This window comes from Balaenoptera musculus, chromosome 21 (assembly GCF_009873245.2).
Source record: "Balaenoptera musculus isolate JJ_BM4_2016_0621 chromosome 21, mBalMus1.pri.v3, whole genome shotgun sequence".
Classification (NCBI taxonomy): Eukaryota; Metazoa; Chordata; class Mammalia; order Artiodactyla; family Balaenopteridae; genus Balaenoptera; species Balaenoptera musculus.
Genome location: NC_045805.1, coordinates 28,120,823 through 28,136,499, shown reverse-complemented (window position 1 = coordinate 28,136,499; position 15,677 = coordinate 28,120,823). Strand labels below are relative to the sequence as shown.

The following is a 15,677-nucleotide window of genomic DNA, read 5'->3' as shown; positions in this document are numbered from 1 at the left end:
GATAAAACACACAGCCCCAAACAATGATCTTAGACTTTTCTCCTTGCTAATGTGATTACTAATATTAACTGCATTACCCTTTTGCTTGTTAAAAGATTAGTTTTTATTTCTCCATTCATTCATTTATTCATTCAGCTATTAAGTCTGATTTGTTGAAGTTTCTCACATCAGATATCTAGTTCTTATTTCTGTGGCCATTGCTCGAGAAGCAGACCTTACTTTCTCAACTGAATTATCCCAGTCTCCTAACTTCCCCATTCCTACTTCTCCTTACCATTCCAAAGGCTTCTGCTAGATTCATCTTCTGAAGCATAGCTTCAAAGCCACTGCATTCCCATGTGTCGATATAATCAATCCCCACCATTAGCAAAATAGCCATAAAATTAATTAAAAGGCTCCTTGCTCTGATATTTGAGGTCTTTTATGCCACTGATTGAGCTGTTTTCCAGCTATCAGCTGCTGTCTCCTACATCTATTTCATATTTCAACCAAACCAAGCTGAGTGGAACATACACTCAGCTTTCTTTCATTTGCTAATGTTGACCTTTCAGTCGCTAATGTTGGCCACTGAGACTCTTCACTCCCCCATAGGGTTTAGCATCAATTATGCCTAATTGAATTACATATTCATCAATGTCCCTTTCAAATACTATAGCTTCCACACCTTTCCTAAGAGTCCTAGTTGGACATGATTTTTTGTAAAATCCTCCCTAGCGCCATCTACCTCTCTTCAGACATTTATCATAACTTCATTTGTACTGCACTTACAGGTGTATTGGTCTTATACCTATTAGTTGCTATGAAGGTCTAGAGATCAGTGTTTGCCTCCTACCCTTCTTAGAATACTCTGGAAGGCCTAGCCTAGTGTATTAAACAGCATTGGTATACAGTTAATAAATTAAGCCATCTTGAAACTTCTTAATTATACTCAGGCTTTTTGACTTATTCAAAATCTGACATCTAGTGAATAAGTTCAGAACTAATAAAATCAATAATCTAGGGTGACACCAGATTGGACTTAGGATGAGGCTAAATTTTCAGTTAGTCTGAGGAGACAAAGTACAAAAGCATATACTCTTTCTGTTATATGTTAAAATATAAAAGTTATAAATTTTTAAAGTTGAGTCAAATGACCTTACTTTCAGATCCAGCACAAGCCCATAGTTTACTTAATTTCTTTGAGCCTCAGTTTCCTTATCTATAAGAAGGCAGTGACAGCATTATTTACCCCAGAGAGGTATTGAAAAAACAGTAAGATAATGTCTATCAAATGCTTAGATAAGGCCTGGTATATAGTAAGTGCTCAACAAACATTAGCTAGTATGATCACTATTCTCATCATAACTCCTCATCAGCCAAATTAGCCAAGCCAATAAAGATAGTCCTGAAATTCTTTTATACTGGAGATCCTATCCAAATTTGGTCTTCTAATTTGGGCTCTATCATTACACAGTAATCAAAAGAACTTAAAGAGGACACAGAAACCACCAACTGTGGAGAATGAAGCACACAAAAATAATATCCAGGAGGAAAGATTAGAGAAACTGAATTTATGCTGCTTAAAAAGGTGTTTGGTGAAAGATTTATGTCTTGAAAAAGTATTTAGAATTCAGAAAAATGAAAACAGTGAATGCTGGTTTTATTTCCAGTGAGAATATTAACTTCCATACAAAATTAGGTCTTAAAGTTATATAGAGCAGGAAAATAAAAAACTCTACCATATTGGAGTACACTAGGCAAGGGAGCTGTTGAGTCATTTAAAGATATGACTGTACGTGATATTCCAAAGATGATGTTACTATGACCTCATTCAAATGAGGTAATGGGGGTGGCTTAAGCAGTCATATAACAATGTGAGAATCTGAGAAGCTACTGTAGGTGGTTCTGATTGCTTCCCATTCTTACCTGAACTCTCGTCCAGACTCTCCTCAGAGACATGCTCATTTTGATGGACCCATTCGCCATTGCATTTGAAGAATATCTGCATGGCTGGCCTTGCTTTGCACCTCAGTGAAATGGGGTTGCTCTTGATGATATAAGCATCGTCCGGCTCCTCTACGAAATGAGGCAGTGTCCCAGGAGCTGATGGGATGGATTCAGGGAGGACTTCGCCATTGTCAGTTCCTGTGAAATTGAAGAAGATATTAGAACACAGTCTACAATGGCAGCACATACATCAGGCCAAAAAGAACAACCTGCTTTAATAATCTGTGCTGGAAAACTTTGCATCCTAACACAGCATGCTTGTAAGGCCCGTGCAGATGAATTATCTTCTAGAGATTGAATTAGCATGATATGGTACCTTTAGACAGACACACATTCAGTATTACTGGACGAGTGAAAACAATGAATAGGAGACCCCCTCAAACTACAGTTTTGAATCTGCCTTTGCTGAAAGACCTGAGATAAACATCTGTGGGGTGACAGGCTAAATCTTAAGATTCAGTCTGGTGAAGTGTTCAATGAGGGGCCCAAGCTGCCTCAAAACTTTGAAATAATGGAGGGAATAGATTTGGTTTTCCCATAAATGAGTGTAAATAATGGTGACGTTGGTGGAGGATGGTCGATCATAAGACATGTCCAAAAGATTCCAAACTGTCCACTTTCTTTACCTATGAAACTGTGAAGATTGTCTGGTATTCTACCTTGGATAGCATTTCTTCCCAAAATTTACTAAACCTTTTAAAAGGAATACACATTTCTTCTGCTTGTCTTTGACCATGATTCTTTACACCCAGCACTCCTGACCCCAAAAGCTACCTCACTTTTAAGGCTAAGAACTAAAACAAATCACTACAAGCTATAAGTTTTTAGTTTAATATCCATAGTTACATCTGTTCAAAGGGAAGAAACAGATGTGAGTCTCCCCAAGTATAGGGAACTGATGAGTGGATAGAAACAATATGAAAAGTAAAAAGCATAAGGCAAGACTTTGCTTCATTGTCTCTTCACTCCATTTAGCAAGGACTTAAGTCCCAGGAAACGAGCACAAAGTCAAGGGAAGAAAGATGTAACTGCTGAGCAATGTGGAGCATAGCCAAGAGAAACCCTATCTTGTGCCTTCCCATGGCCATTCCAGAGAAAGAACAAAGCAAGCAAAGATTTCAATAACCAGATCAACTATGCCCCAAAGAGGATTACTCCCATTCAAAGCAAATCAGTCTTTAGGGCTAAGCTGGAGAAAGGGACCGAATGAAACTACTGGAACAACAATCTAGTTCAACAGGAGAGAGCCTGGAGACCAGGTGCATTCTGTGTCCTAACCCGGCTTTCTGGGTGCCATCAGTGCAATTCTGAACAAACAGAGCCTCTTATTATTCCCACTCAAGTCAATAACCTAAACGAGTAAGCACTGTCAAGGATAAACATAATTCACAATATTAGGGGGAATGTCCTGTTTTAAGAACCTGTAGAGAGAATTAGTAAATGTAAAAGAGGGGGGACTAGGACACAGGAGGAATGACTGCCTATAATTATATGTTTGCGTAAGGAAGAAAATAAAAGACACTGAGTTATGAAAAAGACTGCTTGCCAACTGTAATACATAAGCACTATGTCATGCCACTGAAATGAATTAAACACAATAGTTTGATTCTCCAAACTTTTTTTTTTCATTAACTGTATCAACTTAAGGGGGGGGGGGAAACGCCTCACATATTAAAGAGTTTGAGATTTATAAGCTTTCAAGTGCATTTGTAATAGAAAAGTTAAGTCACGCTAATAGAAAAGCTAACTCACAGAAGGTCCAAAAAAGCATCATAAAGCAAATATTCCAAATAATAAGAGAGCAAACAGTTTAAGTTATAAAAGTTAGATAAACTCCCTCAGAAAATAAAATGTGTACATATCACATGGAATAAGAAGGGTTTCAGGATAGAATCTGAGAGGTGGTTTTTTTTAATGTTTTAAATTATATTTACAATGGACTTCATAAAATATATCATATATTAACTCATTTTGTTACTGACTGCTCACAGCAATTTCCATCTTCAATAAATACCAAGTCCCCTCAGGCTTCTATAAATCCATGCATTAGAGGAAATGACAAAGGTATTAGAAGATTTTATGTGGGCATCAAACAGCTCACACTCCCATCAGGGGCTTGAGTTCTGTCCAAAGTAATTCACTGTTGCAGAAAAGGGTCACCTGATAAAGAATATATGCAGAGCCCCATGGTGGTAGCCTGAGTGAACACGGGTGTAAGTGCTAAATGCTGAATGAGGTGTTTTTGCTTAATTAGTAACAATGCATAAATGTCAGAAGTAACTACTGACATGGGGTGGCAGTCACAAAAAACCAATTTGTAAGTAAATAGTGAGACCACATTTAACCAGCTTAAGTAAAACGACATACAAAGGTATTGGATGATAAGATAAATCGAGTTTTAACCATCTGAGTCACAAAACAGAGAGATCTGAAAGCAATTAGGTTACCTTCCTGCTATTTTAGTAAATACCCATTAGATAAAATAACAAGTTCAGTCTTCATCTAAAACAGAGAGCAGGAGAGTGGAATGGGAAAACTGGCTGTAAGTGTCCTGGCTATCTCAAGGACCTCCATTAAGAATCAATCAATCTTACAACACAGAAATAGACTCACAGACATAGGAAACAAAGTTATGGTTACCACAGGGAATATGGGGTGAGGGGAGATAAATTAGGAGTTTGGGATTAACATATATACACTACTGTATATAAAATAGGTAAGCAACAAGGACCTACAGTATAGCACAGAGAACTATACTCAATAACTTGTAATAGCCTATAATGGAAAGAAATCTAGGTACAGAGCAAAACAAAACAAAACAAAAAATATATATGTATAACTTTGCTACACACTTGAAACTAACACATCATTGTAAATTAACTACACTTCAATTTTAAAAAAAGGAAAAACAATTTACAAAAGAACCAATCAATGTTCAGAGGAGGAAAAAAAGAGGCAGAATGTAACATTCTATCTTAACTATTACTGAAGCCACGTTAATATAATGTATGTATAGGAAACAGGCCAGGGTCCAGGAAAGCAAAAAATAACAAAAAAAATCAATTTATGAGGGTAAGAGTGGAAAGGTGAGACACTGTGGGTATACATTTCTGTATGTATTACCATTTACTTGCATCCTAAGAAATGAAATACAGTAAGTGAAAATAGAAAAGTTACATATTTTCCTTTTTTTGGTTTGTTTGCTTCATATGTATAGTGAAGGGTTACGAGTGCTGTTTGCCTTATACTGATCCCTCTCCCCCCTTCCCCTCCCCAGGATCCTCACCATGCTCAGACTTGAATTGCTGGTATAGCAGTGCCCTGCCCTTCACATGCCTCCCTTGCAACAAGAAGGCTGCTACCCCAGGAAAGTAGGCCCTTCCTTAACCCACCAGGCTGGGAAGTTGCCAACAGAAGTTCCAAGCTGGGGCATAGAAGTTGCTGACAACCAGATTGATTGGTTCGAGATGGAGGAGGAGAAGGACATGCTCTCACTCCCTCATGTGAGAGCACCAGAATCACAACTAACTGCTGAACAATCATCGACAGGAAGACACTGGAACTCACCAAAAAAGATACCCCACATCCAAAGACAAAGGAGAAGCCACAATGAGACGGCAGGAGGGGCGCAATCACAATAAAATCAAATCCCATAACTGCTGGGTGGATGACTCACAAACTGGAGAACACTTATACCACAGAAGTCCACCCACTGGAGTGAAGGTTCTGAGCCCCACGTTAGGCTTCCCAACCTAGGGGTCTGGCAACGGAAGGAGGAATTCCCAGAGAATCAGACTTTGCAGGCTAGCGGGATTTGATTGCAGGAGTTTGACAGGAGTGTGGGAAACAGAGACTCTACTCTTGGAGGGCACACACAAAGTAGTGTGCGCATCGGGACCCAGGGGAAGGAGCAGTGACGCCATAGGAGACTGAACCAGACCTACCTGCTAGTGTTGGAGGGTCTTCTGCAGGGGTGGGGGGTGGCTGTGTCTCACGGTGGGGACAAGGACACTGGCAGCAGAAGTTCTGGGAAGTACTCCTTGGCCTGAGCCCTCCCAGAGTCTGCCATTAGCCCCACCAAAGAGCCTGGGTAGGCTCCAGTGCTGGGTCACCTCAGGCCAAACAACCAACAGGGAGGGAACCCAGCCCCACCCATCAGCAGACAAGCACATTAAAGTTTTACGGAGCTCTGCCCACCAGAGCAACAGCCAGCTCTACCCACCACCAGTCCCTCCCATTAGGAAACTTGCACAAGCCTCTTAGACAGCCGCACCCACCAGAAAGCAGACAGCAGAAGAAAGAAGAACTACAATCCTGCAGCCTGTGGAACAAAAACCACATTCACAGAAAGACAGGATGAAAAGGCAGAGGGCTACGTATCAGATGAAGGAACAAGATAAAACCCCAGAAGAACAACTAAATGAAGTGGAGATAGGCAACCTTCCAGAAAAAGAATTCAGAATAATGATAGTGAAGATGATCCAGGACCTCGGAAAAAGAATGGAGGCAAAGATCAAGAAGATGCAAGAAATGTATAACAAAGACCTAGAAGAATTAAAGAACAAACAAACAGATGAACAATACAATAACTGAAATGAAAAATACACTAGAAGAAATCAACAGCAGAATAACTGAGGCAGAAGAATGGATAAGTGACCTGGAAGACAGAATGGTGGAATTCACTGCTGCGGAACAGAATAAAGAAAAAAGAATGAAAAGAAATGAAGACAGCCTAAGAGACCTCTGGGACAACATTAAACGCAACAACATTCACATTATAAGGGTCCCAGAAGGAGAAAAGAGAGAGAAGGACCCGAGAAAATATTTGAAGAGATTATAGTTGAAAACTTCCCTAACATGGGAGAGGAAATAGCCATCCAAATCCAGGAAGTGCAGTGAGTCCCATACAGAATAAACCCAAGGAGAAACACGCCAAGACACATAGTAATCAAATTGGCAAAACTAAAGACAAAGAAAAAGTATTCAAAGCAACAAGGGAAAAACGCCAAATAATATACAAGAGAACTCCCATAAGGTTAACAGCTGATTTCTCAGCAGAAGCTCTATGAGCCAGAAGGGAGTGGCATGACATATTTAAAATGATGAAAGTGAAGAACCTACAAACAAGATTACTCTACCCAGCAAGGATCTCATTCAGATTCGATGGAGAAATCAAAAGTTTTACAGACAAGCAAAAGCTAAGAGAATTCAGCACCACCAAACCAGCTCTACAACAAATGCTAAAGGCAACTCTCTAAGTGGGAAACACAAGAGAAGAAAAGGACCTACAAAAACAAACCCAAGACAGTTAAGAAAATGATAATAGGAACATACGTATCGATAATTACCTTAAACGTGAATGGATTAAATGCTCCAACGAAAAGACACAGGCTCGCTGAATGGATACAAAAACAAGACCCATTTATATGCTGTCTACAAGAGACCCACTTGAGACCTAGAGACACATACAGACTGAAAGTGAGGGGATGGAAAAAGATATTCCATGCTAATGGAAATCAAAAGAAACCTGGAGTAGCAATACTCATATCAGATAAAATAGACTTTAAAATAAAGAATCTTACAAGAGATAAGGAAGGACACTACATAATGATCAAGGGATCAATCCAAGAAAAAGATATAACAATTGTAAAAATATATGCACCCAACATAGGACCACCTCAATACATAAGGCAACTGCTAACAGCTGTAAAAGAGGAAATCGACAGTAACACAATAAGAGTGGGGGACTTTAACACCACACTTACACCAATGGACAGATCATCCAAACAGAAAATTAGTAGGGAAACAAGCTTTAAATGACACAATAGACCAGATAGATTTAATTGATATTTATAGGACATTCCATCCAAAAACAGCAGATTACACTTTCTTCTCTAGTGCACACAGAACATTCTCCAGGATAGATCACATCTTGGGTCACAAATCAAGGCTCAGTAAATTTAAGAAAACTGAAATCATATCAAGCATCTTTTCTGACCACAACACTATGAGATTAGAAATCAATTACAGGGAAAAAAATGTAAAAAACACAAACACATGGAGGCTAAACAATACGTTAGTAAATAACCAAGAGATCACTGAAGAAGTCAAAAGGGAAATCAAAAATACCTAGAGACAAATGACAATGAAAACATGACAATCCAAAACCTATGGGATGCAGCAAAAGCAGTTCTAAGAGGGAAGTTTATAGCAATACAAGCCTACCTCAAGAAACAAGAAAAATCTCAAACAATCTAACCTTACACCTAAAGAACTAGAGAAAGAAGAACAAACAAAACCCAAAGTGAGCAGAAGGAAAGAAATCATAAAGATCAGAGCAGAAATAAATGAAATAGAAACAAAGAAAATAATAGCAAAGATCAATAAAACTAAAAGCTGGTTCTCTGAGAAGATAAGCAAAATTGATAAACGTTTAGCCAGACTCATGAAGAAAAAGAGGGAGGAGCCTCAAATCAATAAAATTAGAAATGAAAAAGGAGAAGTTACAATGGACACCGCAGAAATACAAAGCATCCTAAGAGACCACTACAAGCAACTCTCTGCCAATAAAATGGACAACCTGGAAGAAATGGACACATTCTTAGGTATAATCTTCTAAGACTGAACCAGGAAAAAATAGAAAATATGAACAGACAAATCACAAGTAATGAAATTGAAACTGTGATTAAAAATCTTCCAACAACCAAAAGTCCAGACAAAATGGCTTCACAGGTGAATTCTATCAAAGTTTTCTAGAAGAGCTAACACCCATCCTTCTCAAACTCTTCCAAAAAACTGCAGAAAAAGGATCACTCCCAAACTCATTCTATGAGGTCACCATCACCCTGATACCAAAAGCAGACAAAGATATTACAAAAAAAGAAAATTACAGACCAATATCACTGATGAATATACATGCAAAAATCCTCAACAAATTACTAGCAAACAGAATCCAACAACACATCAAAAGGATTATACACCATGATCAAGTGGGATTTATCCCAGGGATGCAAGGATTCTTCAATACACGCAAATGAATCAGTGATACACCATATTAACAAATTGAAAAAGAAAAACCATAGGATCATCTCAGTAGATGCAGAAAAAGCTTTTGACAAAATTCAACACCCATTTATGATAAAAACTCTCCAGAAAGTGGGCATAGAGGGAACCTACCTCAACGTAACACAGGCCATATACGACAAACCCACAGCAAACATCATTCTCAATGGTGAAAAACTGAAAGCATTTCCTCTAAGATCTGGAACAAGACAAGGATGTCCACTCTCACCACTATTATTCAACATAGTTTTGGAAGTCCTAGCCATGGCAATCAGAGAAAAAAATAAATAAAAGGAATACAAATTGGAAAAGAAGAAGTAAAACTGTCACTGTTTGCAGATGACATGATACTATACATAGAGAATCCTAAAGATGCCACCAGAAAACTACTAGAGCTAATCAATGAATTTGGTACAGTTGCAGGATACAAAATTAATGCACAGAAATCTCTTGCATTCCTATACGCTAATGATGAAAAACCTGAAAGAGAAATTAAGGAAACACTCCCATTTACCACTGCAACAAAAAGAATAAAATACCAAGGAATAAACCTACCTAGGGAGACAAAAGACCTGTATGCAGAAAACTATGAGACACTGATGAAAGAAATTAAAGATGATACAAACAGATGGAGAGATATACCATGTTCTTGGACTGGAAGAAATAACATTGTGAAAATGACTGTACTACCCAAAGCAATCTACAGATTCAATGCAATCCCTATCAAACTACCACTGGCATTTTTCACAAAACTAGAACAAAAAATTTCACAATTTGTATGGAAACGCCAAAGACCCTGAATAGCCAAAGCAATCTTGAGAAAGAAAAACAGAGCTGGAGGAATCAGGCTCCCTGACTTCAGACTATACTACAAAGCCACAGTAATCAAGACAACATGATACTGGCACAAAAACAGAAATATAGATCAATGGAACAGGATAGAAATCTCAGAGATAAACCCACACACCTATGGTCAACTAATCTATGACAAAGGAGGCAAGGATATACAATGGAGAAAAGACAGTCTCTTCAATAAGCGGTGCTGGGAAAACTGGACAGCTACATGTAAAAGAATGAAATTAGAACACTCCCTAACACCATACACAAAAATAAACTCAAAATGGATTCGAGACCTAAATGTAAGACCGGACACTATAAAACTCTTCAAGGAAAACATAGGAAGAACACTCTTTGACATAAATCACAGCAAGATCTTTTTTGATCCACCTCCTAGAGTAATGGAAATAAAAACAAAAATAAACAAATGGGACCTAATGAAACTTAAATGCCCATTGACTGATGAATGGATAAAGAAGATGTGGTACATATATACAATGGAATATTACTCAGCCATAAAAAGGAACGAAATTGGGTCATTTGTAGAGACGTGGATGGATCTAGAGACTGTCATACAGAGTGAAGTAAGTCCGAAAGAGAAAAACAAATATCGTATATTAACGCATATATGTGGAACCTAGAAAAATGGTACAGATGAACCAGTTTGCAGGGCAGAAATAGAAACCCAGATGTAGAGAACAAACATATGGACACCAAGGGGGGAAAGTGGCGGGGGGCGGGTGGTGGTGTGATGAATTGGGAGATTGGGATTGACATGTATACACTAATATATATAAAATGGATAACTATTAAGAACCTGCTGTATAAAAAAATAAATAAAATTTAAAAAAATTTGCTGACAACCATAATTGAAAATATGAAAATATATATATATGTGTAACAATCACTTTTCTGTACAGCAGAAATTAACATAACAATATAAATCAACTATACTTCAATAATTTTTTTAAAAAGTTGCTGACAAATCCCATCCTTTGGAGGGGATTGGGGTGTGGGGTAGTGGTGATGACTTACTTTAATAAATGGTTTTATGGAAGACTGCATGGGTATTTTGGGCTTCAAGGTAAATTTACTTGTAATCTCAATACATTGGCCACTGCTCTATAATTCAGATTATAGTTTTAAACCTGGTGTGAGAAATGCTGATGACTGACCTGCCAACTGCCTTCTCCCACCTGGTAGAGGCATGAAAAGTCACGGACTGAGTTTACTTCTTCGCAGGTGGGAATGGCCACATGACACCCCTTGATGGCAAATGAGTCATAAACAGAACTTTCTGAGATAGCTTTTATTTTCCTGATAAAAGGAATAAATGTGGTGGGTATCGACCTTTCTATTTTTTGTTCCTGTCTTAACTGGGGAAGATCACAAGGAAAAGCTGAAGAGGGACACAGATACCAGCTCTGACAACAAAGAGGCTGAACACACACCAGGAAGCATCTATCTCCAGATAATTTGTTATTTTTTTAAATCAGGTTTTCTGTTTTTGCAGAAAATACTCCTCACTGATACACCCAGATCTCCCTTCTTAAAGCCAGAGCGCCAAGCTTCACTATTAAATCCCAATGCACTCAGTGTTAAGTAGTTTTGGGGAAGCTAAAGCAACACGGAAACTATGTTAGCAGAGAGAAAAATAAGAGCTGCCATTTATTGAATGGTTACAGGTTATGGTAATGAGGCTTCCACATGGATTAAGTCATTTAAGTTTGACACCGTCACTCCAAGGTGGGGACCGCGAGGACCCCCTTTTGCATTTGAGAAAACACTTCGATTACGTGTCTTGTCTAACGTTATGTAGCTTAGTAAGAATCTGAACGCAGATCTGACTGAAACACCTCACAATTCCATTTCAGTTCAAGTGAATGGACCCTTAGAAGTGGAATAGGGTCATTTAGTGAGTGCCTGCCTTATGGCAATTACGTGCAGTTCATAAAACCAAAAGAAAATGAGAAAATGAGACATAGTGTAAGTGGTGAGGAACCACAAGATAAAGTCTAATATTCATCTTAAAGATCGCTCAGTGATCCCTTTGGCTGGACTGTAATTCCAGGTCAGCATGGGTGTGTTATGGACACACCTAGAGAAGGTCTTGAGAAAATATTTTGGAGAGAATCGCACAGCAAGTACTCAACTAATTATATTCAACTGACTAGGCACCCTTGCTAAAGTCAGGAACAGAAAAAGAAGTCAAAGAATAAGCCTGTTTGAGAATAAAATAATGAGAAGGATTTTTCAACGTTGCATTTAGAAATAGTTTCATCTCTTTTAAGCAGGAATATTTAACCACTAAAACTCCAATTAAAATACAAGGAATATACCAGGACACAGTGAACTTCAGCAAAAATAAAGGAACTGGAACTGGGGCTTTTTTCATTCCATCATGTTTTTAACCATATAAAACTGCCAACGTTGGACTGTTTGAAATGTGAAATTTGTAATGGGACTGGGTACCCTGGAGCCCAAAGTCATTCCAAATTGGGAGTCATAAACCCTTGGACCGTCAGTGAAGGGTGCTGGCACTCCGTGGGGTTAGAGTACAAATGATGTTGAGCTTCAACAGATTTTGAGGAATTCTAAATTATTTTCATACTTTTTTGCCAAGAGTACTTTGAAATACATTTCATTTCTTTTTTTCTCTTCTACCTCCAAAGTACTTTTATCTTCTCACTGGTACAAAACATGCAGATTTGTTCCCAAGTCCAACCAATGACCTGGCCATAAAGCAAAGTCTAAATCTGGTAAAACCAGAGAACTTTAGGATCAAGTAACCTGATTTAAAGTCTGGTTCAACTCTATTACCTTGGGTAACTTAATACTGAGGTTCCATTTTTCTCATCCATAAAATGGGTGATAAAAATGTATTAGTATTTTGTGATGGTAAAGCGAGATAATATATGTAAAAAAATATAGTAAATGATAAAATGTTACATAAATTTAATTTGTCACCACTACCAACGCCATCAGCATCATTGCCTGGATAAACAACAGCAAACAAAGGAGAGAGAATTATAATTATGATCTAGATTTCCATTCTAAAACTTATTACCCTAAAATTTATATTTCAATTTTTGTGATGGTTATTATTTTCATCCCAGTGCCCTCATGATATGAACTGTTTATAAACTATCTTTACGCTTTGCTACCCATATGTATGTTAGAGCAATCATGTTAGGTCAAAAACTCGGAAAACATGCTGTGAGGCATTTATCTATTCAATAAATACGTAGCGAATGGTTAAACCATACACCAGGCACATGGTTATCCTGCAAAGCAGTGTAATAATACACAATGGATTTCCTGTTGGCAAGATCCCAAAACTACTGGCTTTAACAGGCAAGCAGTTATTAAACGTAGGAAATTGCATAGTATTCCAGGGCCCCCCTCACTGCAATATTTAAATGAAGCAAGTCACCTTAGAAATAGCTCTTTAAATTCCATTCAATGTCTGGGAGCATATTTGGTCCACGGCAATATCCAAGTCAGAGCAGAGAGCCATACCAGGGAAACCAAGTTACATAATCTAAGACAACACAATAGAGCTGGGTTCTCTGCTTTTGTTTATGTAAGTATGACTTGTCTCCATATGGTTACTTAATTAGATGGGGGATGCACTGTATCCATTTAATGCAGAACAGCCGGAATTTTACATACCAAATATTTAAAGCAATTTATGAAACACAGACTTTTCCCCTAGGCCCCAATAAAACCTTTTTTTTAAACTCAGAAATTATCTGCCTTCTTCCCAACCTCTAATAAAACTGGAAATGTTTTTTATCACTGGATGTGCATAGTTCATGTCACCTGTGTCATTCTCATACATGGTCTAAGATATTGTTCCATTGAGCAGATCTTAAATTCTGCAGAGTAGATGGTAAACAACACTTCAATGCATTCAAAGGAATCTGAAGAGCCCTTCTTAGTTCCTCACACAAGAAACTTCAGAGTTCAGTAGAGCTTATAAAAGCACATTCATCATTCCCCAGCTTATCACAATTTACCTTAATATATTCAATCTTTTTATATGGGTACATGCGTACTCAGGTTAGACCATGTTCTAGGTACTGGACATTGAGTCGAAAGATAACTAAGGGGACTTCCCTGGTGGTCTAGTGGTTAAGACTCCACACTTCCACTGCAGGGGGCACGGGTTCGATCCCTGGGTCAGGGAACTAAGATCCGGCATGCCATGCAGCGCAGCCAAAAAACAACAACAAACACTAAGACATAGTTAATTTCCTCAAGGAGCTCTCAGATTAAATTAGAGACAAATAATTACAGAACAATGACAAGCATGCTACCAGTATACTGGAAGTATAAACAAAATGTCACAGGGCACAGAGGAGAGAAAGCCTAACTTTCCTTGGGATGGTCTGCGGCAGGCATCGCGGGGAGGGTTACATTTCAGCATAGTTCAGGTGTAGGAGTTGAAAAGGAGAACACATGGGGAAGGCATTCCAACTGAGGTCATGGTACGTGCACACGTGTGCCATGAGGGCATGGAATGGCAGTTGAAGAGTTACGCAGAGTTAAATATCGTTTTCCTTAGAACTCACAGTTGGAAGAGTTGACTTTGACATTTGTACGAAACTATTGGACCTACTTGGCTCTAACATCTTTTATTTCTATGCACCTTCCTTTAAGTTTTCTGAGATGCAGACACAGAATAATCAGCATATCAAAGAAAGACAGCTGTCTTGGTTTATAGCATGAGCCCTAAGGCCAGTTTAAAGTAATTCCATGTGCATGCTTTCAATGAGGAAGAAACGATGTTTGTTCTAACATGGAGGAAGGAGTTATTTTTTTTTAGCCACACTAACACAATTGACATTTCTCCCAAGACCACAGGGGAAGTTGTTTTGTTTTGGTTTGGTTTTTTAAATCATCCACTATTTCAGCTCTTGCTTGAGTCATCTGCAAAACTGACTTCTGAAATCGGGTCAAAGCCAGAGATTTTATACTGGTTCTGATGGTGTCTTGTCCCTTAGTGGAAACAAGCAACGTGCAGTCAGATTCAGCATGAGACGCTTGTTCCCGTAACAACAGTTTGTCCAAAGGGATTCTAAAGTAAGAGGCCAAATTTAGCCCAATGGTTTTCTATGTGTGGTGGGATTATTGATGATTTAAATTTTTATTGTTTCGCTTTTCCAACATTTTTAAATGTGTTCTTAAATAAACACTTAGAATCAGAACACACACACACACACACACACACACTTTTCTATTCCAGTGAAGGAATATAAAAGGCTCTGTAAACTAAACTATGGCAACATCTAGATTTTACTTCATGGTGTCTAAGTTCTAGTATATTGAAATTAATCAATCAGGACAAAAACAAACAACAAATATGTCCCTGGGGGGGGGGAACAGAAAAAATTAGACTGTAAGGTTGATAAAAATTATTCATTTTAAAATGTAAAAATAAAAGGGTAATATTTTACTGAAAACAGTGTTCAAGATGGAGCTTAAAAATTGTTTAAGTTTTCCCCCCATAATGGATACATTTAAGTATGAGTGTGGGCCATTGATTAGGTTTCAAATTCATCTGAAAACCTAGTGGGATTTGGGAAAGGCTTTTCTTTCAGAGTGTTATCACTTTTCATTTGTAACTGACAGTTTTCAAGAGTGAGGCCATTCACAGTTATGGAAGAATGGTTGTTTTTAATGCAACACTGAATGACAGAAAACCAAACAATCCAACACCATTCTCGTATTTTTCATTCTTGGAAAATTACCTTTCAGGAAGAGCTTGGTGTTTTATGTTCTACACGTTA

At 38.1% G+C, this 15,677-nt stretch overlaps 1 protein-coding gene across 1 annotated transcript in view; it reads right to left on the bottom strand.

The window, feature by feature from the left end:
- UNC5D (unc-5 netrin receptor D) overlaps window positions 1-15,677 on the bottom strand; it is a 288,529-nt gene that overhangs the window by 255,976 nt on the left and 16,876 nt on the right. Inside the window, exon 2 of the mRNA XM_036838629.1 lies at window positions 1,906-2,124. Coding sequence (XP_036694524.1) covers window positions 1,906-2,124 — 219 coding nt within the window. The remainder of the gene's footprint in view (window positions 1-1,905; window positions 2,125-15,677) is intronic.